Raw genomic sequence first — 24,617 nt, 5'->3', positions numbered from 1 at the left:
TGCCTTGGCCTCCCAAAGGCATGAGCCACTGTGCCCAGCCCCCAAACATTTAATTTGTGTAGTAACACTGAATAATTCTAATGTTCTTTCAAGCTGGTTAAAAAGATTCTGACGGGATAAAAGAGATTCAAGAGCTGTTACATCTTTTGTTACAATTTTTAAGGTGATTATATCATTCTTAAGTTTCCCCCCATTATTTACTGTAACCCAGATTTCCTTATTATTTTTTAAGACATAAACAAGCCATTATAAGATGTATTTAAAATGGACAGATACATAAAATTTATCTTAAAATGCGTATTTTATTTCAGTAGTCAATGACCATCAATCAAATAAAGGAAAGAAAACTAATTTCTTGAAGAAAGACAAATCTATGGAGTGGTTTACAGGAAGTGAAGAATGAGATGGCCCAACTAAACCAATTTGGAATCATTAACTACAAAATGTCAAACTAACTGCAAGACAAGTGTCAAAATGGGATGTTTAAGCAGTTTTGCTATGTTATACATCTTTTAGTTGTTATTTTCAAAATTATATGTATAAGTTATATAAGTCATAGTAATAGCTAAAAATGCCAATCTATGGAAGTAGTAATTTTCAATATAAAGTTCTATTTTGATATTTTTCCATCTTCAAGTCAGTTACTGTCATCTGGAGTACTCAGTTAAGTTGTGGTTTGACCTTCCTCAACTTGACAAGAAAAGCTAATTTAAGAGAAGAAAAACATAAAGTCATTATATTAATTAAAAGAAAAAACACCATTTAATATGTTCTGAAAACATTACTCACCTGTATGACCAGGTTGCCAGTGTACTGGTCTAGCAACATAGGGAAATGATCCATATGGAAAATCAGAATGTGATTCTTCTGTTGTAAAAAAATATATGTACTATAAGCTACATAAAATATTTTCTATTTTTTTTCACAAAACTGTTAAAATATGAGTTACTCTCTTTATTGTAAGTTTTTTCTTTATTTATTCCTTGCATATGTTTTAGAGCTACTCTGCCAGTTATTATACAGAAACTATTTGTCAATGATTATGTAATAAACATATGATTTTATAACCAAATGGATAAGCCCATATCATAAATCAACTGATACTTGAAAACTTGTTCATGGCCTAAATAATGTGTATATATGACAAAGACCTAAACTCAGTTCTTTCAAGAATTCCAGCAGCATCTTAGAAGTTGCTTTTTGGAATATTAGCTATTTGCCTATCAGGTCCCATTAATAATCAGTGATCTAAATATAAAACATCCTTAATACATTTAAATTATTTCACAAACCAAGCTCCTTGTGACAAGTAAAATATGAATATTATAAAAAGCTCAATTCTTCAAAGGTATCAGAGTTTTAAGTAAAAGGCAGGAAAAGTCATTATTCTGTGCCTTATACATCTTAACAGAATAAATATCACACTTTTCTATAGAAAATTGCTGAGGAATATTTTTATAATCTATTGGTCAGTATACTCAGGAACTCATTCTCCATTCATTACTGCATGCATAAAGTAAAACTGAAGCTCACCATGGTCATCCTCTTGAAACAGCTCACCTTTAACTCCAATTTTCTCTTGAGAATCTAGTTGTACATCTGTGTTGATTTTAGATTCTACTTTTTGAGCTAAAATTCCATTTTTCTGTTTTGCAAGGCAAACCAACCAATCTCTGACAATGACCTCGCTTATCTTTTCACATGAAAGAGCAAGTTCACAGGTGCGAATTCCATCTAAAAGTTCAATAACCTGTGTGATGCTTTCAGAAAAGTGAAAAATTTACATTTCTACTAAAATAATAACATTATATTTATTTAAGTTCCCTATACCTCTTGCCCACATTTAAATATTATAGTTAAATTAAGGCAGGAGAGGGTTTAAATATGCAAGTTAGGAGGCATAAAAAGTACCTTCACAAAATTCTAAGTAAACAAACACAGGGACCATAATTTAACATTACTGTTCACATTATACTTTTAAAATGTTTCTTCCAGATTGTCAGAAGAAAATATGCATCTTATATTACTATTTATGTAAAATATGATTTAAACAGTAATATAGGGTTGGGCGTGGGTCACGCCTGTAATCCCAGCACTTTGGGAGGCTGAGGGGGGCAGATCACTTGAGGTCAGGAGTTCCAGACCAGCCTGGCCAACATGGTGAAACCCTGTCTCTACTAAAATACAAAAATTAGCCAGGTGTGGTGGCGCATACCTGTAATCCCAGCTACTCGGGAGGCTGAGGCAGGAGAATCACTTGAACCCAGGAGGCGGAGGTTGCAGTGAGCTGAGATCATGACACTGCACCCCAGCCTAGGTGACAAAGCGAGACTCTGTCTCAAAAAAAAAAAAAAAAAAACGAAAAAAGTTTAAAAAAAAAACACTAAATAAATATACAGTAATATAAATGAACTTGGGACTTGTCATTTTAAAACAGTTGTATAAGATGCCATATACACTTTATTCAGTTACAAAATGAATATTTTGGCTGGGCGTGGTGGCTCAAGCCTGTAAGCCCAGCACCTTGGGAGACCAGGTGAGCAGATCACCTGAGGTCAGGAGTTCAAGACCAGCCTGGCCAACATGGTGAAACCCCTTCTCTACCAAAAATAGAAAAAATTAGCCGGGCGTGGTGGCGGGCGCATGTAATCCTAGCTACTTGGGAGGCTGAGGCAGGATAATTGCTTGAACAGGGGAGGTGGAGGTTGCAGTGAGCTGAGATCATACCACTACACTCCAACCTGGGTGACAGAGTGAGACTCTGTCTCAAAAAAAAAAAAAAAAAAAATTTAGTTTGATACTTAAGCAAAAGTGCACTTAAAAGTTACATTACAAAGAAAAACAGTTATATTACTCACTTTACTACATATACAGCACATACACCACCATGCTTAAGATGTGGGTAAAAAACAGGCAAAGTAACATGAGGATTTAACATATCCAAAGCTACCTGTGTGGGGGAAAAAGAGAACTGGATCAGTCTGATTCCGTTTAAATAAAGCATAAGTTTTCTTATTGTGGTGAAATGACACACTTTTGGACAGCAATCAAAGTATTTCATTTTTTAGAAGGTAGTATTATTAACTATCATTTTACCACTCCCAAAAGGGTATGTTAATTATTATACAGTTGGGCAAGGTGGCTTCTGCCTGTAATCCCAACACTTTGGGAGGCTGAGGGAAGAGGATCCATTTGAGGCCGAGTTTGAGAACAGCCCAGGCAACATAGCAGGACTCTGATTCTATTGAAAAAAAAAAAAAGTAGCTGGATGCAGTGGCACAAGCCCGTAGTACCAGCTATTCAGGAAGCTGAGGTGGGAGGGTCACTGGAGCCTAGGAGTTCGAGGCTGTAGTGACCTATGACTGTGCCATCATACTCCACCCTGGGCAAGAGTGAGATCCTGTCTCAGGGAAGAAAAAACAATTTGTCATTGTACTTGATGATACTGAAAAATCATAACGATATGTCTTGTACTTTGCATATTAATATGGAAATATTGATTTGGCTATGTATGTATATATGAATATAACCAAAGAAAGATTCCTGTATGCCTGTATTATCAATATTGCCAAGTGTAAAACACGCCATTACAATATGAAAAATTTAAACATTTGAGACAATGTGAATTTCCTTTTTTTTTTTTTGAGACAGGGTCTCGCTCTGTTGACCAGGCTGGAGTACAGTGGCACAATGTCACCTTGCTGCAACTTCCACCTCCTGAACTCAAGCAACCCTCCCACCTCAGCCTCTCGAGTAGCTGAGACTACAGGCAGGCGCCACCATTCTCAGCTAACTTTTTGTATATTATGTAGATACAGGTTTTGCCATGTTGCCCAGGCTGGTCTTGAATTCCTGGATTCAAGCGATCTGCCCGCCTCGGCCTCCCAAAATGCTGGGATTACAGATGTGAACCGCTGCACCTGGCTGACAATGTGAATTTCTATTGCCAAAACTTATAAATTTAAATGCTTTATTTCAGCTTTGGCAACAGAAATTCACATTGTTGGCCAGAGGCAGTGGCTCACGCCTATAATCCCAGCACTTTGGGAGCCCAGGCGGGTGGATCACCTGAGGTCAGGAGTTTGAGAGTAGCCTGGCCAACATGGCAAAACCCTGTCTCTACTGAAAATACAAAAATTAGCCAGGTGTGGTGGTGCACACCTATAGTCCCAGCTACTGGGAAGGCTGAGGCAGGACAATTACTTGAACCCAGGAGGCAGAGGTTGCAGTAAGCCAAGATTAAACCACTGCACTCAAGCCTGGGTGACAGAGTGAGATTCTGTCTCAAAAAAAAAAATCATATCCCTTATTTCCTCTTTATTCTTGTTTCAATTGCAGTACACATGGCTATAGTCACAGAAGATGCCAGTAAGTACAAAGATAAGTGAAAATTTTTCAAATAAAAAATTAATTAAAAACAAAAAATAAATCTGGTCAAAATAGAAAATAAAGTAACATTTACTGTTGTATTAACTCCAGAAAGCTTAGAGATATGCTGGCATATCTATTTACTAAATGATAAAATATTAGATTGTTTGTGTTTTTTAAAAACAGTACTAATCAGTCAAGGGACATCTTATTAATTTATTCACCAAATATTTATTAAGCACTGTCTACATGGCAAACATTTTTCTAAGTGGTAAGGATATAGTTGGAGCTTATAGTCTGTTTCATGGGATCTAATGAAGGGGTAGACATTAAACAAAAATAAGAAAACATATAAATAAATAGGACAGAGGGTGGTGAGTGACATGAAGAAAAACAGTTATAAAGCAGAATAGGCGTGGTAACTCATGCCTGTAATGCCAGCACTTTGGGAAGCCAAGGCAGGAGGATTGCTTGAGCCCAGGAGTTCCAGACCAGCATGGGCAACACAGTGAGACCCCGCATTTATAAAAATAAAAAAATGGCAGGGTGCAGTGGCTCATGCCTGTAATCCCAGCACTTTGGGAGGCCGAGGTGAGCGGATCACCTGAGGTCACGAGTTCAAGACCAGCCTGGCCAACACGGCGAAACCCCGTTTCTACTAAAAATACAAAAATTAGCCAGGTACAGTGGTGCACACCTGTAATCCCAGCTACTTAGAAGGCTGAGGCAGGAGAATAGCTTGAACCCGGGAGGCGGAGTTGCAGTGAGCAGAGATCAGGCCACTGCACTCCAGCCTGGGTGACAGAGTGAGACTCTGTCTGAAGAAAAAAAACTGCCAGGCGTGGTGGCGTGCTCCTGTGGTTCCAGCCACTTGGGAGGCTGAGGAGGGAGGATCACCTGGGCTTGAGAAATCAAGGCTGCAGTGAGCTGTGATTGTGTCACTGCACTCCAGCCTGGGTGACAGGATGAGACCCTATCTCAAAACAAACAAATAAAATAAGCAGAGAAAGAGGGAAAGAAAGTGACAGGTCAGGGAAAGGAGGTGTCATTTTATACATAGACTGGTCAGTGAGGAGACCTGAAGAAAATAAAATTAAGTTTAACCCATGAAAATGTAGGGGAGAAGTTCCCTCCTGGTGGAGGGAACAGCAAATATTTAATACAAACACTCAGGTAGTAGGCTACTTGGGGAGTCTGTTGAGGCCACTGTCACTGCAGTGGAGATAAAAGGGGGCAAGTGGTAAGAGATGACATCGAAGGTGGTGGACACAGATTACATAGAATCATGCAGGCTTTAGCTTTGCTCAATTGAGAAGCCACTGAAGAATTTTAAAGAATGACATGATCTGAACTTTTTAAAAAATCTATTTTTGTGTGTGGTAAAATAAACATTGCCATTTTAAGTATACAATTCACTGTCATTAAGTATACTCTGACTCACTTTAAAATCTACATGCAGAAAACACTGAGAATGCAAGGAAGGATGACAGTGGCTTGTAATAGCAAATAGCAGTGGGTGTGGTAAGAAGTGGTATATATTTTGAAGACAGAGCCAATTAGAATTAGAATTGGCTGTAGGATGTGAGAAAAAGAAGACTGAATCCAAAGTTTTTAGCCTAAGCCACTGAAAGAATGGAGATGTCATTTACTAATGAGGAAAATGATGAAGATTATGGGAGGAGCAAGCTTGGGGGAAATAAGAATTCAGGTTTGGACATGTATTTAAGATGCCTATTAAATATCCAAGTCGAGGCCAGGCATGGTGGCTCACACCTGTAATCCAAGCAGTTTGGGAGGCCGAGGCGGGTGGATCACCTTAGGTGAGGAGTTCGAGGCCAACCTGGCCAACATGGCGAAACCCTGTCTCTACTAAAGACACAAAAAAATTAGCTGGGCGTGGTGGCGCGTGCCTGTAGTCCCAGCTACAAAGGAGGCTGAGACAGGAGAAATGCTTGAACCAGGGACGCAGAGATTGCAGTGAGCCGAGATCACGCCATTGCACTCCAGCCTGGGCAACAGAGTGAGACTCCATCTCAAATAAATAAATAAATAAATATCCAAGTCAAGATTTCAATGACAATCAAGGGTCAACATGATGACATAAATGGGTTCTCAGACTGTAGTTTTACTATATTATTGACAAGGACCAAAGTCAGATAACCCAGAAAACTGCAAATCTTGAATGCTCAATTCTCAGTTAACAGCATTTATCCAGTTACTCAAACCAGAAACTTAAGAGTCATCATTTTCTTTTTTCAAAGCCTAATCAAGAAGCCATCATTTTCTTTACCTTGAATTCTCTTTTGAGACTGGGGTTTTGGTGCTTCTGTTTGAATTAAAGTCTCACAAATCTACCTCCAGTGTTTCTGAAATTAATCCCACAGACATTGACCTAGGTCAACACCTCACCATATCTTGTTGAAATATTATAATACCTTTCTGCATAGACTCCCAGCCTCCATTCTTTCTCCAGAACTATTCTAAAACAGAAATCTAGACAGTCTACTCTCCTACTTACATGATAATGTCCATACTATCCAGCCTGATATATACACAACTTTATTATCTAGCCCCTCATGACTGCATTTACAGACTCATCTCCTCATACCAAGTTCTACAGCCATGGTGTTTTATACTTCTGAGTCTTTTTAGTAATTGCTCATATGTATATTTCATTTTATCTTATTAAATTAAATTTTTTTTTTTTTTGAGATGGAGTCTCATCCTGTCACCCAGGTTGGAGTACAATGGTGCGATCTTAGCTCACTGCAACCTCCGCCTCCCAGTTTCCAGAGATTCTCTTGCCTCAGCCTCCCGAGTAGCTGGGATTACAGGCATGTGCCACCACATCCAACTAATTTTTTTTTATCTTTAGCAAAGACAGGGTTTCACCATGTTGGCCAGGCTGGTCTCGAACTCCTGACCTCCTGATCCGCCCGCCTTGGCCTCCCAAAGTACTGGGATTACAGGCGTGAACCACTGTGCCTGGCCAATTTAATTTAATTTTTGAGACAGAGTCTTGCTCTGTCACCTACGCTAAAGTGCAGTGGCGCAATCTCAGCTCACTGCACCCTCTGCCTCCTGGGTTCCAGCGATCCTCCTACCTCAGCCTCCCAAGTAGCTGGGATTACTGGCTTGCACCACCACACCCAGCTAATTTTTATACCTTTAGTAGAGACAGAGTTTCACCATGTTAGCCAGGTTGGTCTCAAACTCCTGACCTCAAGTGATCCACCCATCTCAGCCTCCCAAAGTGCTGGGATTACGGCCATGAACCATCATGCCTGGCCCACAGCTATTTTTTTTTAAATTTTTAAATATTTCTTATTCATTTTTTGTTTTCAAAAGCTCTTTTGAATGTATAATTTTTGTCTTAGCACAGCACACGACACATGGCAGGTTCTTAATAAATGCTTGTTGACTCCAGAAACAAAGTGGTTCAGAAATTCAGAGGAAGGCAATAATCCTCTGGCTAGATGATGAAAGGATATTTCACACAGGAGATGACCTTTAAGCTTTAAAGGGAGAATAGAGTTTCAACAGGCAGAGAAAAGAGGAAAGGAAGAAAATCAAAATGATGAAAAACATAACTAACATTTTATTCAGTGCTTACTATGTACCAGGTACTTTACATGAATTCTCTTATTTAATCCTCAACAACTCTATGAAATAGGTACTATTATCATTCCTGTTTAATACATGAGGTAACCGAGGCATGGAAAGATTAAGTGACTTACCCAAGGTTACACTGGCGATTATGGAGCCCGGCAGTGGACCAATCTGAATGGACCCCAAACTTATTTCCCTCTATTCCTTTCCCTTCCTTTTCTCTCCTCAGAAAGAGTCATTGTCCTGAAGTTGGTAACATTCCCAAATTTTATACTTCTACAACATATGTATATAGCTACAAACAATACATGTTGTGTGGTTTTAAATTTTACATGTAGGTGGTCATTTCACATATTCTCTTATAATGCTTTTTCCACCAAACACCAAGTCTTTCAGATTTATTGATGTAGCTAGAGTACATTTATTGTTAGTATTCCATTGTGTCTATTCTCTTTTGATGGTTAAGCTGTTTCCAAAATTTGTTTAATTCTTTTTTTTTTTTTTTTTTTTGAGACGGAGTCTCGCACTCTTGCCCAGGCTGGAGTGCAGTGGCGCCATCTCGGCTCACTGCAAGCTCCGCCTCCCGGGTTCAGGCCATTCTCCTGCCTCAGCCTCCCCAGTAGCTGGGACTACAGGCACCCGCCACCAGGCCCGGCTAATTTTTTGTATTTTTAGTAGAGATGGGGTTTCACCATGTTAGCCAGGATGGTCTTGATCTCCTGGCCTTGTGATCTGCTCGCCTCGGCCTCCCAAAGTGCTGGGATTACAGGTGTGAGCCATTGCGCCCGGCTAATTCTTTTATTAGTCATGCTCTGTCTTTTTTCTATTTTTTTAATGGTTTAACACCTTTTTTATTCATTTAGCATCATTTTGGTTGGCATGTATGGAGTCAGGTTACATAAAGGACTAGAGAAAGGAAGGTTCAGATCAGATCTGGCCACCAGAAGTCTTTGAATGAAAAGCTCCGGGTCAGGTGCCGTGGCTCACGCCTGTAATCCCAGCACTTTGGGAAGCTGAAGCGGGTGGATCGCTTGAGCCCTGGAGTTCGAGACCAGCCTAGGCAACATGGTGAAACCCCATCTCTACTAAAAACACAAAAACTAGCCAGCCATGGTGGCGGGCGCCTGTAATCCCAGCTACTCAGGAGGCTGAGGCACGAGAATCGCTTGAACCCGGGAGGCGGAGGTTGCAGTGAGCCAAGATCATACCACTGTACTCCAGCCTGGGCGAAAGAGCAGGACTCCGTCTCAAAAAAAAAAAAAAAAAAAAAGAAAAGCTCCGGATTGTTTTTTCAGCAGGAGAATGACAGTATCAGAAATACATATCTATACATACATATTTGTTTATTTCTTTTCTGTTTTTTTTGAGATAGAGTCTTGCTCTGTCTCCCAGGCTGGAGTGCAGTGGCGCAAATCTTGGCTCACTGGAACCTTCACCTCCCAGGTTCAAGCGATTCTCCTGACTCGGCCTCCCAAGTAGCTGGGACTGTAGGCGCCCACCGCCATGCCTGGCTAATTTTTGTATTTTTCTTTCTTTCTTTCTTTCTTTTTTGAGATGCAGTCTCGCTCTGTCACCCAGGCTGGAGTGCAGTGGCGCGATCTCGGCTCACTGCAAGCTCCGCCTCCCGGGTTCACGCCATTCTCCTGCCTCAGCCTCCCGAGTAGCTGGGACCACAGGCACCCGCCACCACGCCCGGCTAATTTTTTATATTTTTAGTAGAGACGGGGTTTCACCGTGTTAGCCAGGATGGTCTCAATCTCCTGACCTCAGGAGATCCGCCTGCCTCGGCCTCCCAAAGTGCTGGGATTACAGGTGTGAGCCACTGTGCCCTGCCAGAGATTTATGTTTAACATATGCCTTTTGATCTTTGATCAAACACCAACCCTCAAGCAGTACTCTTACCAATGTACAATTTTTAGAAACGTTCTTAAGAAAAGGAAATTATTCATGATCTAGCTTCTACTTAACAGTTCTGTATTATAATTATTTATGAACACCAACTATAATTCTTTGGCCCTAACGGTATATAACTCTCCCCCAGCAGCTGACACCCCCTCTCCTTCTCTATTCCCTCATATTGAGTAATCATCTGGCACTATTATTCAAGAGAGATTCAGCTGAATAAATCTAAAAAAGAGTGTTCTTTTTAGATCAGGAATGGTTCAGCAGGTTTCTACAAAGCTTCAATGATATCATTAAAATCCTTTGTTGTGTTTCATGCTCATCAAGCAAAATTCTGATGACCAATTTAATCTCGCAGGTATTTTTGACATTCCTATGGATGACCTAAACAGAGCACTTTCCCCCTTATTGAGCTGTAACATGCAAGCCATAGATGAGAAAAAAGAACGGAGGTCTTTCTGTACAGGAAGCTGTGCCACTAAAACTATATCAGAGCTGGAAGCCAGTGCTGATAAAAATCATTTTCATGGCCAGGCACAGTGGCTCATGCCTGTAATCCCAGCACTTTGGGAGACTGAGATGGGCAGATCACCTAAGGTTAGGAGTTCGAGACCAGCCTGGCCAACATGGTGAAACCCCATCTCTATTAAAAATAGAAAAATTAGCTGGCCATGGTGGCGTGCACCTGTAATCCCAGGTACTTGGGAGGCTGAGGCAGGAGAATCGCTTGAACCCGGCAGACGGAGGTTGCAGTGAGCTGAGACTGTACCACTGCACTCCACCCTAAGCAACAGAATGAGACTCTGTCGCCAAAAAAAAAAAAAAAAAAAGATTTTCTCTCCTCTTTGAACTTTGCTTCATTTCTCACCAAAACAGTCCATCCTTCCAGCAGCCAATTAAGGAAAGGAAGAAAGACTCCTAACCAAGGCCTCAGTCCATAGTGTGAAGCTATGAACTGTGAAGTGGCATCACCAAGGAATTCTGAAACTCTTCAGCCAGCAAATACTTCCATGTCCCAGATCTCCACCATGTTTGATCACAGCTTAATGTATCCTCTCTTGTCATCTATCTTTTTACTTTCATCTTCTCTGCTTCTTTTCCCTAAGTCAACTTCCCAGTGTTTCTCTTCCTCACAGTGTCTCTGCTCCACTTTCTGGAGCTTTGTTCATGATAAACACCTCTGTCCTCGACATCTTCAGTGAACACACTCCTCTTGATATCCTGACTTCAACTATCTAAAGATGCCTTCTGCCTATTCCCTGTCAAATGGAAGCTACTTATTCCCCCAAATCTCACAGTTCAGGTTAGGTGCCGGGTTCAATATGCTTCCAATGCTGCTTCCAAAGTATGATTTATCCTAGAAATGCTGAGGTTCATGATGCTCAACTAGTCTTTGGTCCTAGCTTTCAGTCATTACCCCACATTCAATGACAACTTCAGCACCCAACTCGGTAACTCAGTATGTCTCTCTGTCCCAAATCCCACCATGAGATTAAAAGGCATGAAAGGAAAATAGTCTTTCAATCCCTAGAGATAGACATGAAGCAAACGAAGGAAGACCTTTGCCCATACAAAAGAAGCCTGACCCCTATCTTCTTTATAGTCAAAGTAATAACACAGGACCCACGTTAGAAAACTTACTGCGTCAAATGTGAAAGATTTTATGTCTTCGGTTGCTCCTGAAATGTCCTTATGAATAAAATCCACATTGTCTGGCCACTCTTCTACATGACTTAATTTCCATGAATCACGCCAGTGTTTGTAATTCTTCTTAGCCAGATCATGGTGGTCTTTTCGTACCTCAAAACTTATGACTCGTCCTTGTGATCCAACTTAAGTAAAAAATAATTTGATATTTCATAATATTAATCAGTTTATTAAAAAGTGTCAAAAATGTATTTTGCAAAGGTACTACATGGATGTGAAAAAAATAATTCAAATAGTTCAATGTTACAAGTCTGTTCTCCTATCCCTGATCTCCAATTAATCTCCCTCCCTCTTCAGAGGCAACCACATTACCAGCTATTTACCTTTCCCATGATAGTCACTGCCTATACAAGCATGCCAAGTATCTCTCTGTGTTTTTAATACACACTGTGGTGTATTATACACACTGTCCTGTACCTTCCTTCTTACTTACCAATGTCATTTCAGTGCTTCTAGATGTACTGCATTCTTTTTAACAGGCATTATATTCACTGTATGGCTACGATGAACATTTAGCTTGTTTCTAGTCATATGCTAATATAAACAATACTGCAATGAAAATTCTTATACCTAAGTCTTTGTATCAAGCCAGTATATCTCTACAGGATAAAGTCCTAAAAATGGAATTGCTGGCTCAAGGGTTATGTGAATTTATTCACATAATATTGCATTGTCCTCCATGTAAGTGGTGTCAACTTACATGCCAACCAGCAATGTATTAGAATACCTGTATCTCAGGCCGGTCGCAGTGGCTTCCGCCTGTAATCCCAGCACTTTGGGAGGCCGAGGCGGGCAGATCATGAGGTCAGGTGATTGAGACCATCCTGGCTAACACGGTGAAACCCTGTCTCTACTAAAAAAAAATACAAAAATTAGCCAGGTGTTGTGGCACATGCCTGTAGTCCCAGCTACTCGGGAGACTGAGGCAGGAGAAAGGCGTGAACCTGGGAGGCAGAGCTTGCAGTGAGCCAAGATGTGCCACTGCACTCCAGCCTGGGTGACAGTGCAAGACTCCGTCTCAAAAAAAAAAAAAAAAAAAAAAAAAAGAATACCTGTATCTCCATACTCTCCCTAAGTTATTGAACTTTTTATCTGTGTCAATCTAAAAAGTGAATAAAGTTTATCATTTTTAATGTAGATTTTTGAGTTTGGTTTTTTTTTTTTTGAGACAAGATCTCACTCTGTCACACAGGTTGGAGTGCGGTGGTGCAATCACAGCTCACCGCAACCCCCACCTCCCAGGCTCAAGCGATCTTCCCACCTCAGCCTCCTGAACAGCTGGGACGACAGGTGTGTACCACCACACCCAGCTAACTTTTTGTATTTTTGGTAGAGACAGGGTTTCGCCATGTTGCCAGGCTGGTCTCATAAACTCGTGAGCTCAAGCAATCTGCCTGCCTCGGCCTCCCAAAGTGCTGGGATTACAGACGTGAGCCACCATGCTCAGCCTTTTAATGTAATTTTAACTTGCATTTCTTTTATTATGGATGAGGTTGAGTCTTTCATATATTTAAAAGGTATTTGTGGCCGGATACAGTGGCTCGCCACGGTAATCCCAGCACTTTGGGAGGGCAAGGCAGGCAGATCACTTGAGGTCAGGAGTTCGAGACCAGCCTGGCCAACATGGTGAAACCCTGTCTCTACCAAAAAAAAAAAAAAAAATTTAAAGGTATTTGTATTTGTGTGTGTGTGTGTGTGTGTGTGTGTGTGTATGTATGTGAAGAACTTTTAAACTAATTAGCACAGTAATACTGCAATTCCAGAGAGGAGTACTACATTTTAACTTAAGGCAATTAACTTTCCACCCACCTCTATCTGAAGTGATTTGATACCATTTGGAGATTATCCCAGATCAATCAGTTTACAGTTTACTAATGAAGTTTAAATTCCAAGGTATCTTTTGAAATGTAACTCCAACTGCAAGTTATCAGGTTCTCAGGAGATAAAAATTAATTTTAATGGTAACATAAGCTGGGCGTGGTGCCCCATGCCTGTAATCCCAGCACTTTGGGAGGCTTAGGCAAGATTGCTTGAGGCCAGGAGTTCAAGACCAGCCTGGGCAACAGTGAGACCCAGTCTCTACAAAAACTTTAACAATTAGCCAGCTTTGGTGGTATGTGCCTATTGTCCCAGCTACTTGGGAGGCTGGGACGACAGGATCACTTGAGTTCCGAGGGTCAAGGCTGTAGTGGGCCACGATCATACCACTGCATTCCAAACTGGGGAACAGAGTGAGACCCTGCCTCAAAAAAAAAAAAAAAGTAATATAAACAACTGGAAAAGAAAATATGGAGAAAAATATCCATCACATAGGTAAATAGCAATAAGTTCTTGCACATTTATAGTTTAGGATTATTCAAGCCATGACACTCTTCTGATACTATATATTTTAGAAATATAAGCACTTATCTGTTCTCACCAATTTTTATAAATCCACTTTGTCAAATGAAACCGTGCAGTTAGGAATTTGTCATAGATGATGAGAAAATGACTGCCTTTAACTATGTACAGAAAAGTCAAACAAAAGATTGAGGAGCCCAGAATGAATTTACTGGCTTAGTATAATCTAGATAATATTCATATGTGAAGACATTAGGTCAAAGAACAAAAGGTGTGAGTTTAATTTCAGCATATTTCTATCTGTAATCTTTATAAAATCTACTCAAAGAAAGTACTGTGACTATTCAGCAGTCTAGTATTATGTAGGGAAGAGAACACTGCACAGACAGACCACCCAAAGCAACCCTGACACTCAGAGAAATTAGGTAGGCAAAGAGGTACTAATCAACTAGCATAAAAGTAACTAGAAATTAAGTGGTAGGAACATGAAAAAATATATATGTTTAATATACACCTCTTGATTTTTGATCAGACACCCACCTTCAAGCAGTACTTTTACCAACTGACAATTTTTAGAGACTTTCTGGAAAAAAAAAGATAATTCTTCATGATCTAGCTTTTTACTTAATAGCTCTGTACTATGATTAATTTCTTTATGAACACCTACTATAATTCTTTGGCCCTAACGATATATAACTCTCCCCCCAACAGCTGACAACGTCCTTCCATATTCCCTCAGGCTAAGTATTCACCTGGCACTAGTATTCAACAATAACATGACAAGTACACAAGGAGGTTCCAAGCAGCACTATTTGTAATATCCAACTCAAATGTCTATCAACAGTAAAATAGGTAAATTGTGATTTAAATAGAGAGTATTATACAGCAACTAAAATGAAAGAACTACTGCTGCATGCATGAGTGAATCTCACAAACATAATGATGAATGAGAGTAGCCAGATACAAAGGAGCACATACTGTATGATTCCATTTTATATAAGTTCGAAGGAGGCAAAACTAATCAGTGATGATAAAAGTCACAATAGTGGTTTCCTTTGGTGATGATAAGGACTGGGAGGGGACATGAGGAAGCATCTGTGGGGCAGGGACACTCCCTACCTTGATCTCGGTAATAAGTACATGAGTGGTCACTATACAAAGATTCATTGAGATATACACTTATGATCTGCACACTTTTCTGTAGCCATATTATATTCCAATAAAAAGTATACTTAAGAAAAAAGAAGCAGCATTAGAGAGCATGGAGAAAGTAAAACAAAGCAAAGAAAATTGAGGGAGGATTAGAAAGAGACTGACTGGAATAAATGTACAAAATGGAAAGAAAAATAGTTGCTTACTTTCAAATCCTAGGAGAATGCTACCTCAATGTTAGGTATTTTCCCAAATATCTTTATAACTTTCTGTTATTATGAACAAATTGAATGTTTTCTTTGTTACTGAGATCCAGCTCAGTCCAATCTCTTACCTGCTTTGGATAAAAATAAGCTCATTCCACCAGAGCCTGAGCCAGCTTCCAAAACAGTATCACCTGGGTTGATATCCATCATTGAGAGAATCATATTAATATCCTATGATTGAAAACAGTATGGGTGACTCAGCGACCAATAAATATGTACTAAGCACCTAGTCTTATCTTACATTGTTGGGTGTGCGGAAGAAGGGAGTGAAAAAACGAATCAGACTCTGGACCTGCCTACAGTTTATATTTCACTTGATGAAATAAAAGAGATCCAAGAATCAATTAACAAATAAGGCAACACTTCAGAATAATACCAAAATTACAGACAATAAGTTCACAGAGCAGCAGGATGGCCTAGTTTAAAGACAAAGAGTAGACAATTTATGGGAACAATCACAAGGTAAAAACAGCTTTAAACAAAGCAGAGGTAGAATAAATCCAGTTTGTTATCTCAGGAGAGATAGGCAGAGAATTAAATGCCAGTATGAGGCATTAGAACTCAGCCTGATAAGCAACTAGGGTGTGTCACTGAGGTGATATAAATGGCATTTTATGAGGATTAATCTGGCAGAAGAACACAGGATCTGCTGGAGAAAAATCAAGAGGCAGGAAGACCAGTTAGGAATTTGCTATATAATCTCTGCATAAAATGATGAATTTCCTTTTTTCTGGGAGACGAAGTCTCGCTCTTGTCGCCCAGGCTGGAGTGTGATGGCGCGATCTCGGCTCACTGCAACCTCCGCCTCCCGGGTTCAAGCGATTCTCCTGCCTCAGCCTCCCGAATAGCTGGGATTACAGGTGCCTGCCACCATGCCCGGCTAATTTTTGTATTTTTAGTGGAGATGGGGTTTCACCACGTTGGCCAGGCTGGTCTTCAACTCCTGACCTCAGGTGATCCGCTCGCCTCGGCCTCCCACAGTGCTGGGATTACAGGTGTGAGCCAGTGTGCCCAGCCCAAAATGATGAACTTCTTATTTATTTTTGGGGGGACAGAGTCTCGCTCTGTCACCCAGGCTGGAGTGCAGTGGTACAATCTTGGCTCACTGCAAGCTCCGCCTCCTGGGTTCAAGCGATTCTCCTGCTTCAGCCTCCCAAGTAGCTGGGATTACAGGTACCCACCACCACACCTGGCTAATTTTTTGTATTTTTAGTAGAGATGGGGTTTCACCATGTTGGCCAGGCTGGTCTCAAACTCCTGATTTCAGGTGATCTGCCCGCCTCGGCCTCCTAAAGTGCTGGGATTACAGGTGTGAGCCAACGTGCCTGGCCAAATGATGAACTTCTAATTTAGAATTAAGATACTATATAACAGCGGTCCCCAACCTTTTGGGCACTAGGGACCCGTTTCGTGGAAGACAGTTTTTCCACAGACTGGGGAGAGGGGGATGGTTTTGGGATGAAATTGTTCCACCTCAGATCATCAGGCATTAGTTAGTTTCTTATAAGGAGCATGCAACCTAGATCTGGCGCATGCACAGTTCACAAGAGTTTGCACTCCTATGAGAATCTAATGCCATGGCTGATCTGACAAGAGATGGAGCTCAGGCAGTAATGCTCACTACCCACCGCTAACCTGCTGTGTGGCCCGGTTCCCTGTTACAGGCCACACACTGGTACCAGTCCTCAGCCTGGGGGTAGGGGAGCCCTGCTATATAAGAAAAAAAAGAGACTATGCTATTACTAGATTGGAGGACCCACTTGCCAAACATATAATTGGAATTGTTTTTGTTAACACAAATATTACGGATGACATTAATAAAAACTGTTTTTTTTAAATTTAGTAAACAAATTTTCTTGGTGACAGGGTCTCTGTCACTCAGACTGGAGTGTAGTAGTGCAATAGTAGCTCACGGCAGCCTCGAACTTCTGGGCTCAAGCAATCCTCCTACCTCAGCCTCCAAAGTAGCTGGGACCACAGGCATGTACCACCATGCCCAACTAATTTTTTATTTATTTTTTATAAAGATGGGGTCCTGCTATGTTGGCCAGGTTAGTCTTGAACTCCTAGCCTCCAGCAATCCTCCTGCCTTGGCCTCACAAAGCACTGAGATTACAGGTGTGAGTGACGGCACCTGCCCCCTCACTTTTTTTTTGAGATAGGGTCTTACACTGTTGCCCAGGCTGGAGTGCAGTGGCAAGATCATGGCTCGCTGCAGCCTCAAACTCCTGGGCTCAAACAATCCTCCCATCTCAGCCTCCTGCGTAGCTGGGACCACAAGTGTGTGCCAGCATACCTGGCTAATTTTTTATTTTTTGTAGAGACAAGGTCTCCCTATGTTGCCCCGGCTGGTCTCAAACTTCTGGGCTCAAATGATCCTCCTGCCTCAGCCTCCCAAAATATTGAGATTACAAGTGTGAGACACTGCATTCTGCCTCTGGTCATATTTTTAATACTAAGATGGAATTATGTAATTCTAACAGGGAGATCAGTTTTTAAACATCAGTGGAGGTATTCCCTCAAGCATTTCAAAGTTGTAGAAGTTGAAGTTAAACTATCTCCAGCCATTACTTGGAAGCTATAAAGAGAAGTCAACACCTAACAAATTTAGTACTTAAATTCCTCCTTAGAGTGGAACAATGTGACTTTTATCTGTAACAAATGGAAAGGCAGAAAGTATACTAAATATGCATATTTATAACTTCATGAAATGTAACTAATCTCTCCTGATTTTGTCTAATGGGGAGAAAGGAGACATGGGGAAGCAAGATAAAATTATGAAAGTCTTTTAGTTTTCTTCAAGAGCTTACGATACCATGGCCAGGAGCGGTCGTTCTCACCTGTAATCCCAGCACCCTCAAGGGAGGATCCCTTGAGCCTAGAGAAGTTTGAGACCAGTCTGGGCAAGTTAGGATGACCCCAACTCTACAAAAAAAATTTTTGATTAGCTAGGCATAGTGGCGTGCACCTGTGGTCCCAGCTACTCAGGAGGTTGAGGTGCGAGGATTGTTGGAGCCTGGGAGGTTCAGGCTACAGTAAGAGGTGATTGAGCCACTGCACTCTAGCCTGGGTGACATAGCAAGACCCTGTCTTTAAACAAAAAAAGCTTATTATACCTCAGTAGCCTAAGTTTCTGAGGAAAGTTTTCTTAGTCCCTGGGTAGACCGTTTAAAATACAGACTGGATTCCTACTAAGAACCTTCTAATGGTCCTTCACTACAAATGGAATAAAATACTCAAACCACACCTCATACGGGGTCCCTCATCTGACCCATTGAGGCCACAACAGAAACTCTGCAGTATTCCTCCCTTTGCAAGAACAATTCTCTTCCTAGATCTGTTTACAAGGCAAGCTCTTCCTTATTTAGGTTTCCTATCAAGTGTACCTCCTTGGAGACCATCTCTCCTCACCTGACATAAAGTATGCTCATACCCCAGGTCACCCAAAACAATGTCATTGTTAATATATTTGTCTTCATGACACTTAACACTACTGGAAATGACCTTATTCTTTCATTTACTTGTTTGTTCTTTGTCACCCCTTCTAGAATGTAAGGTCTATGTTGAGGGTGAGGACTGCAGTTCAACACTACACTTCCCTAAACAGTGCCTTGAGTATGGAAGGCAGTCAATTTGCTGAATAAATAACGAATGAATCCTGATCTGGAGAAAGGAGGAGGAGTTGTGTTACACAGGAACATTCTACTCAAGGACTGTGACTCAGGATTGAAATAATCTGCTAGCAATAGATGATTAGCATAAGCTTCAAACTAGGGCTGGGCGAGGTGGCTCCCGCCTGTAATCCCAGCACTGGGAGGCCGAGGTGGGCGGATCACTTGAGGCCAGGAGTTGAAGACCAGCCTGGGCAATAAGGCTAAACCCCGTCTCTACAAAAATTAGCCCGGGGTGGTGGTGCATGCCTGTAGTCCCAGGTACTCAGGAGGCTGTGGTGGGAGAATCGCTTGAACCCGGAAGGCAGAGGTTGCAGGGAGCCAAGATCGCAACACTGCACTCCAGCCTGGATGACAGAGTGAGAACTTGTCTTAAAAAAAAAAAAAAAAAAAAAGACTGAAACTAGGCTTTAGGCAGTTAACTTTTTAATAAAGAATAGTCATTTTATGTTTGGTGTTGAATGTTAGCTATTTTAATATAAAACTCTATTTCTTCCCTAAAAGGGGAAAAGCACCGTAATGTACCTATTGTTGATTAATATACTCTTGTAACATGATTATTAAATATTATTAAAATATCATCATAGTAGTACTAAAAAATTGTTCCCTAAGAGTTCAACATTCTCTTGAGTCCTGAAGTTATAAACTTAAGAGTAATGGGGAACAAAATTAGTACTTATTATGTACGTAGTGAGTTCACATCACCCTAACAGAAAGTTGAGCTATTATCCACATTTCACGAATAAGGGAATCGAGACTCCTAAGTTAAAATTAAAATCTAGCCGTTTCCTAATGCTAATTTTCATCATGATATGTAAAAGTTATAGCCATTGGTTTATTTTAAAAGCCTGAGTACGATAAAAAATCCAAACGTTCTGAGATGTGCTTTGAATACATTAATCAGGACTGAGTACTGCATCTGTCTTTGCCCCTCCTGAAACCAGTACACACCTTATCTCCATCGCATTACCTTTGGGAATGTTATGGCAGTCCCTCTTTTCATCAATACTACATAGTCTTCCAAGGCTGGCCTCCTCAGCATGTACTGCTTACCGAAGGAACTCCTCAGTATCTGGCCGGGGTACTTCCCCACGATCTTGCCGAACGGGACTGCCCCCCAGTTACTATTTAAGAGTCCGAAGTTGTTCAACTTAAATAATTTCTTAAATTTTGTTTCTCCCTCCCCAGTCTCAGCTAAAATCAGTTCCCCAGCCTGAAAGGGTCTCTCTCTGGAAGTTGAACAAGAAGGGGAGACGTGACGCTCTTCGACCTCGGTAGCGGACTGGGCCTGCGAGAGCATCGAAGGATCCTCGGATCCCTGGTGTGTGGGACCGCACCGGCCCTGGTCTCCGCTCGAGTCCTCGAGCTCTCGAGGGGATGACTCTTCCCGCAGCGTCGGCAGTCTGAGGTTTTCCAGGGACGAAAGACATCCAGTCCCAATGTCCGAGATGCTCAGAGGGAGAGATGGGCAAGACTCTGCTCCTGGGGCTTTCCTTTGTGCCGCCTCGTGCTCTCTTTCTCCATCTCGCAGGTCTCTAGGCGAGGACCTGCAACACAGTGACCGAGCTCCCTCGAAGGGCTCCTGCCCCAGGCCGTGCAGGAATGAATTGGTTCCGAGCCCCTGCCGCAGGCACAACAAGACAGGACCGCGGCACCATGCCATTAGCATAGTGTTTCGCGAAGGCGCCGTCGCAGACAAGTGACGCAAGCCTAGCGCGACCCCTTCTTTCCCAGTCGCGCGCATGGCGCGGCAGCCCGATGGCTCTGCAGCTGCGTGGGGGTCTACAGCTCCGCGACTGCGCCTGCGTCGGGGAGGGGGCGGTGCGCTAGGTCAAGCTGGGGCGCGGGAGCAGCGGAGTCCTGGTTGAGTGACCATCCAAGGAATATATCCTCGCGCGCGGCCGCCCTTTTTCCTTTTCGGAATGTGGGTAAAGAATTTACCGCTAACAGACGTCCTCCAGGTTCGCTCGTGGACAGCAAGATTGAGAGACAAAACTTAACAAAGCGCTGTGCAAACTGAAATCCCAGGCTTAGCTCGCTAGTGTCTTGAACACGGAAGTCACCTAGTCACCCCCAAGATGTATGAGTACAGCTAACCCCCAGATGCATTTGACAGACGGCGTGGGACGCGCCACTTGCTGATTGGCTCTCCTTTCCCAGTTGACCGCGACATCCCCCAGCCCCAAGTCCCTTTTGATGGGGCTGTGACCACCTGCCGGTCCCCTCACCCACCCCTCACGCCCGGAGAGTCCGAGGTTGATTCGAGTACTCACTATGTGCTTATGTAACACATGTTTTCATTATTAAAATATAACTAGTTTACCCGCCCAAAACGAAATAGAAGTGTCTTAAAATGGAAACTGCTATCTTTGGAGGCCAGAGTTATTGAGCGTTAAATATCACTAGCCTCCCAGCATTTTGGGAAGCCGAGGCTAGCGGCTCATTTGAGGTCAGGAGTTCGGGACCAGCCTGGCCAATGTGGTGAAACACCGTCTCTACTAAAAATACAAAAATTAGCTGGGCGTGGTGGCACGCACCTGTAATCCCAGCTACTCGGGAGGCTGAGGCAGGAGAAGCGCTTGAACCCGGGAGGCAGACGTTGCAGTGAGCTGAGATCTCGGCACTGCACTCCAGCCTGGGCGACTGAGCAAAACTCCTCTCGGGGGAAAAAAATTGGTCGGGCGCGATGGTGCACGCCTGTAATACCAGCTACAAGGGAGGCTGAGGCATGAGAATAGCTTGAACCCGGGAGGCGGAGGTTGCAGTGGGCCAAGATCGAGCTACCACTGCACTCCAGCCTGCGCGACACAGCAAAACTCTGTCTCAAAAAAAAGAAAAGAAAAGAAAAGAAAAATCGCTAGCCTCTTTGCTGGATAGTAGTTGACTGGGCAAAAGTTTATTGAGAGTCTGGCAATACGAGGCACGTTAGACACTCATTTAAGTTTACAACAATTCTGTGTTAGAAACAAATCCATTTTATGAATAAAAGAACTGGCCCAGGGAGATTAAATAATTTGGGGAAACCAGGAGTAGTGGCTCACACCTGTAACCCCAACACTTTGGGAGACCCAGGCCGGAGGATTGCTTGAGCCCAGGAGTTCAAGACCCACCTGTGCAACATAATAAGTTGGTCAAGATGCATAGCTGACAAGTGGCATGGCAGAGTTTCCTATTTGGTCAGTCTGGTTCAGCAGCCCATGCTCTTTGTACTGTAACACCGTTTGGAAAGACTGGTCAACAGTACAGTTGAACTTAAAGTCCAAGTATATTCAAAGGGCTGTGAAGTCAATGTGAATTCTGTTTAAATTTGATGAAATAAATCTTGCTATTCTTTTTTTTTTTTTTTTTTTTTTTTTTTTGAGACAGAGTCTTGTTCTTGTTGCCCAGGCTGGAGTGCAATGACACGATCTTGGCTCACTGCAACCTCTGCCTCCCGGGTTCAAGCGATTCTCCTGCCTCAGCCTCCCGAGTAGCTGGGGTTACAGGCACCTGCCACCATGCCAGGCTAATTTTTGTATTTTTAGTAGAGACTCGGTTTCACCATGTTGGCCAGGCTGGTCTCGAACTCCTGACCTCATGATCCACCCGCCTCGGCCTCCCAAAGTGCTGGGATTACAGGCATGAGCCACCGCGCCTGGCCGTTATTACTTTCTAAGACATAAATTAATACTTTCTAATCAGTACTTTCTAGGACATCAGCCACCATAAACTCCATCAACAGGATTTCTCCCTTCTTTTTTTCCTTTTTTTTTTCTTTTTGAGACAGAGTCTCACTCTCGCCCAGGCTGGAGTGCAGTTGTATGATCTCGGCTCACTGCAATGTCTGCCTCCCAGGTTCAAGCAATTCTCCTGCCTCAGCCTCCCAGATAGCTGGGATTACAGGTGTGCACCACCATACCCAGCTAATTTTTGTATTTTTAGTAGAGACGGGGTTTCACCATGTTGGCCACACTGGTTTGAACTCTTGACCTCAGGTGATCCACCCACCTCAGTCTCCCAAAGAGCTGGAATTACAGCCATGAGCCACTGCACCCAGCCAAATTTCTCCCTTCTAATTCTAAAAATGAATAAAGAAACTGCTCTCTCCACACCCCAACTGCGTGTCTCACTTTGTGTAGTTTGCTTTTTAGGAAAAGTTATGACCAATAGTTTCTGGAGTCGTAGGCTTTTCTCACTACTTTTTCTTGTGATAGGCTTTCTAAGATGAAAACTCATTTTTGGTTATAAAATTCTTGAAATTAAGGAGATTATCATTGCCAAACATGGGTCTGAGCCGGAACCTCCTGAACTCTAAGCCCTATGGTGGTTTTAAAAGTTATCATACCTACTTTATTATTTCTTGAGTATTATCAAATGATACTTGGCTGTTATTTCAGAATAAGCAGGAATTGGAAAAAAAGAAAATACACTAACAAAATATGGGAAGTAAATTTACATATCTTTGATTTTTAAAACAAATTGTAAATGGAAAATGGCATCACTTTCTTTCCATTGTTTAAATAACAGACACAATGTTATATGTATTTTGTTTTATACACATCTAATGAAATACATTAGTACATTTTGGAAAATAATATTATTTATTCATGATCTTTCAGAGCATTGAAATTCTTAAAAAAGAAGTCACTATGTGGGCCTTTCTATTTCTGGCTATCCTTTACTTCTGCTTTCCCTATGAAATTGTCAGCCTGCACTCTGAAACTATTATCTTGATGATGAATTTGTGATACATCGTCAACTTATCATGTTTACTTACTTTATTTACTGAGATGGAACTTTGCTCTTGTCACCCAGTCTGGAGTACAATAGCACGATCTCAGCTCACTGCAACCTCTGCCTCCTGGGTTCAGATGATTCTCCTGCCTCAGCCTCCTGAGTAGCTAGGACTACAGGCCTGTGCCACCACGCCTGGCTAATTTTTTGTATTTTTAGTAGAGACTGTGTTTCACCATGTTGGCCAGGCTGGTCTTGAACTCTTGACCTCAGGTGATCCGCCCACCTCGGCCTCCCAAAATGCTGGGATTACAGGCGTAAGCTACCGCACCCAGCCCATGTTTACATTATAAGGTTAAGAAAAATACTGTTTCCTAGTGACATTTAGTTAAGCATTTACTTTAAAATCTGAATAGTTCTCAATAAATACCATGGCTGATGGCTGGCATTTTAAAATCTCCAAACAGGCAACCAGTTCTAGTTCCACAGGTGATCTCCTCTAGCTCTTTGCACATGCTTCTTCCCTCTATTTTGTGTAGTTTTCCCTTGTCCTCCAGCTATCAACCTCACAGTACCACTGGAATGGTGGCTTTGTACCAATCCCAAAAGACCTAGAGTAGTGCCTTTCACTTCTGCTCCCAGTGGGTCCTGCCTGTTTTTGTTTTTATTTTAGAAATAGGGTCTTGTTCTGTCACCCAGGGTGGAGTGCAGTGGTGCCATCATAGCCTACTGCAGCCTCGAACTCCTGGGCTCAAGCAATTGTCCTGATTCAGCTTCCAGCGTAGCTGGGACTACAGGCATGTGCCACCAATGCATGGCAATTTTTTTTTTTTTTAAAGACAGAGTCTTGCTCTTGTCGCCCAGGCTGGAGTGCAATGGCGCAATCTCA

At 42.1% G+C, this 24,617-nt stretch overlaps 2 protein-coding genes across 8 annotated transcripts in view; one reads left to right on the top strand and one right to left on the bottom strand.

Annotated features, from left to right (window-relative positions):
- The window catches only part of SPDYA (speedy/RINGO cell cycle regulator family member A), a 40,166-nt gene extending 38,731 nt beyond the window's left edge, over positions 1–1,435 (top strand). Inside the window, exon 8 of one of the 4 annotated variants that reach the window (XM_003827140.4) lies at positions 312–1,435. In XM_003827140.4, the coding sequence (XP_003827188.1) occupies positions 312–403 (92 nt within the window). In that variant the 3' untranslated portion in view covers positions 404–1,435. The remainder of the gene's footprint in view (positions 1–311) is intronic. The other 3 variants (XM_055108105.1, XM_055108106.1, XM_055108107.1) reach the window with 3 other exon arrangements.
- TRMT61B (tRNA methyltransferase 61B) lies at positions 283–22,927 on the bottom strand. 4 transcript variants are annotated; one of them, XM_008952505.4, is made up of 7 exons: positions 19,986–22,927; positions 15,413–15,515; positions 11,521–11,711; positions 2,859–2,950; positions 1,561–1,760; positions 790–867; positions 283–704 (listed from the first exon to the last, which is right to left on the bottom strand). In XM_008952505.4, exons 1-7 carry the CDS (start codon positions 20,757–20,759, stop codon positions 661–663), a joined length of 1,482 nt encoding a protein of 493 aa, XP_008950753.2. In that variant the 5' UTR covers positions 20,760–22,927; the 3' UTR covers positions 283–660. The 4 variants fall into 4 exon arrangements, with proteins under 4 accessions (XP_008950753.2, XP_003827186.2, XP_034808761.1 ...); XM_003827138.4 differs by having other exon boundaries at positions 1,534–1,760; positions 19,986–20,808; XM_034952870.3 differs by lacking the exon at positions 15,413–15,515 and having other exon boundaries at positions 1,534–1,760; positions 20,069–20,736.
- Positions 22,928–24,617: the final 1,690 nt, after the last annotated feature.

Source organism: Pan paniscus, chromosome 12, assembly GCF_029289425.2.
Source record: "Pan paniscus chromosome 12, NHGRI_mPanPan1-v2.0_pri, whole genome shotgun sequence".
NCBI classification, from domain to species: domain Eukaryota; kingdom Metazoa; phylum Chordata; class Mammalia; order Primates; family Hominidae; genus Pan; species Pan paniscus.
Note: the sequence above shows the minus strand (reverse complement) of the source record. Positions and strands in the feature narration are given on the sequence as shown.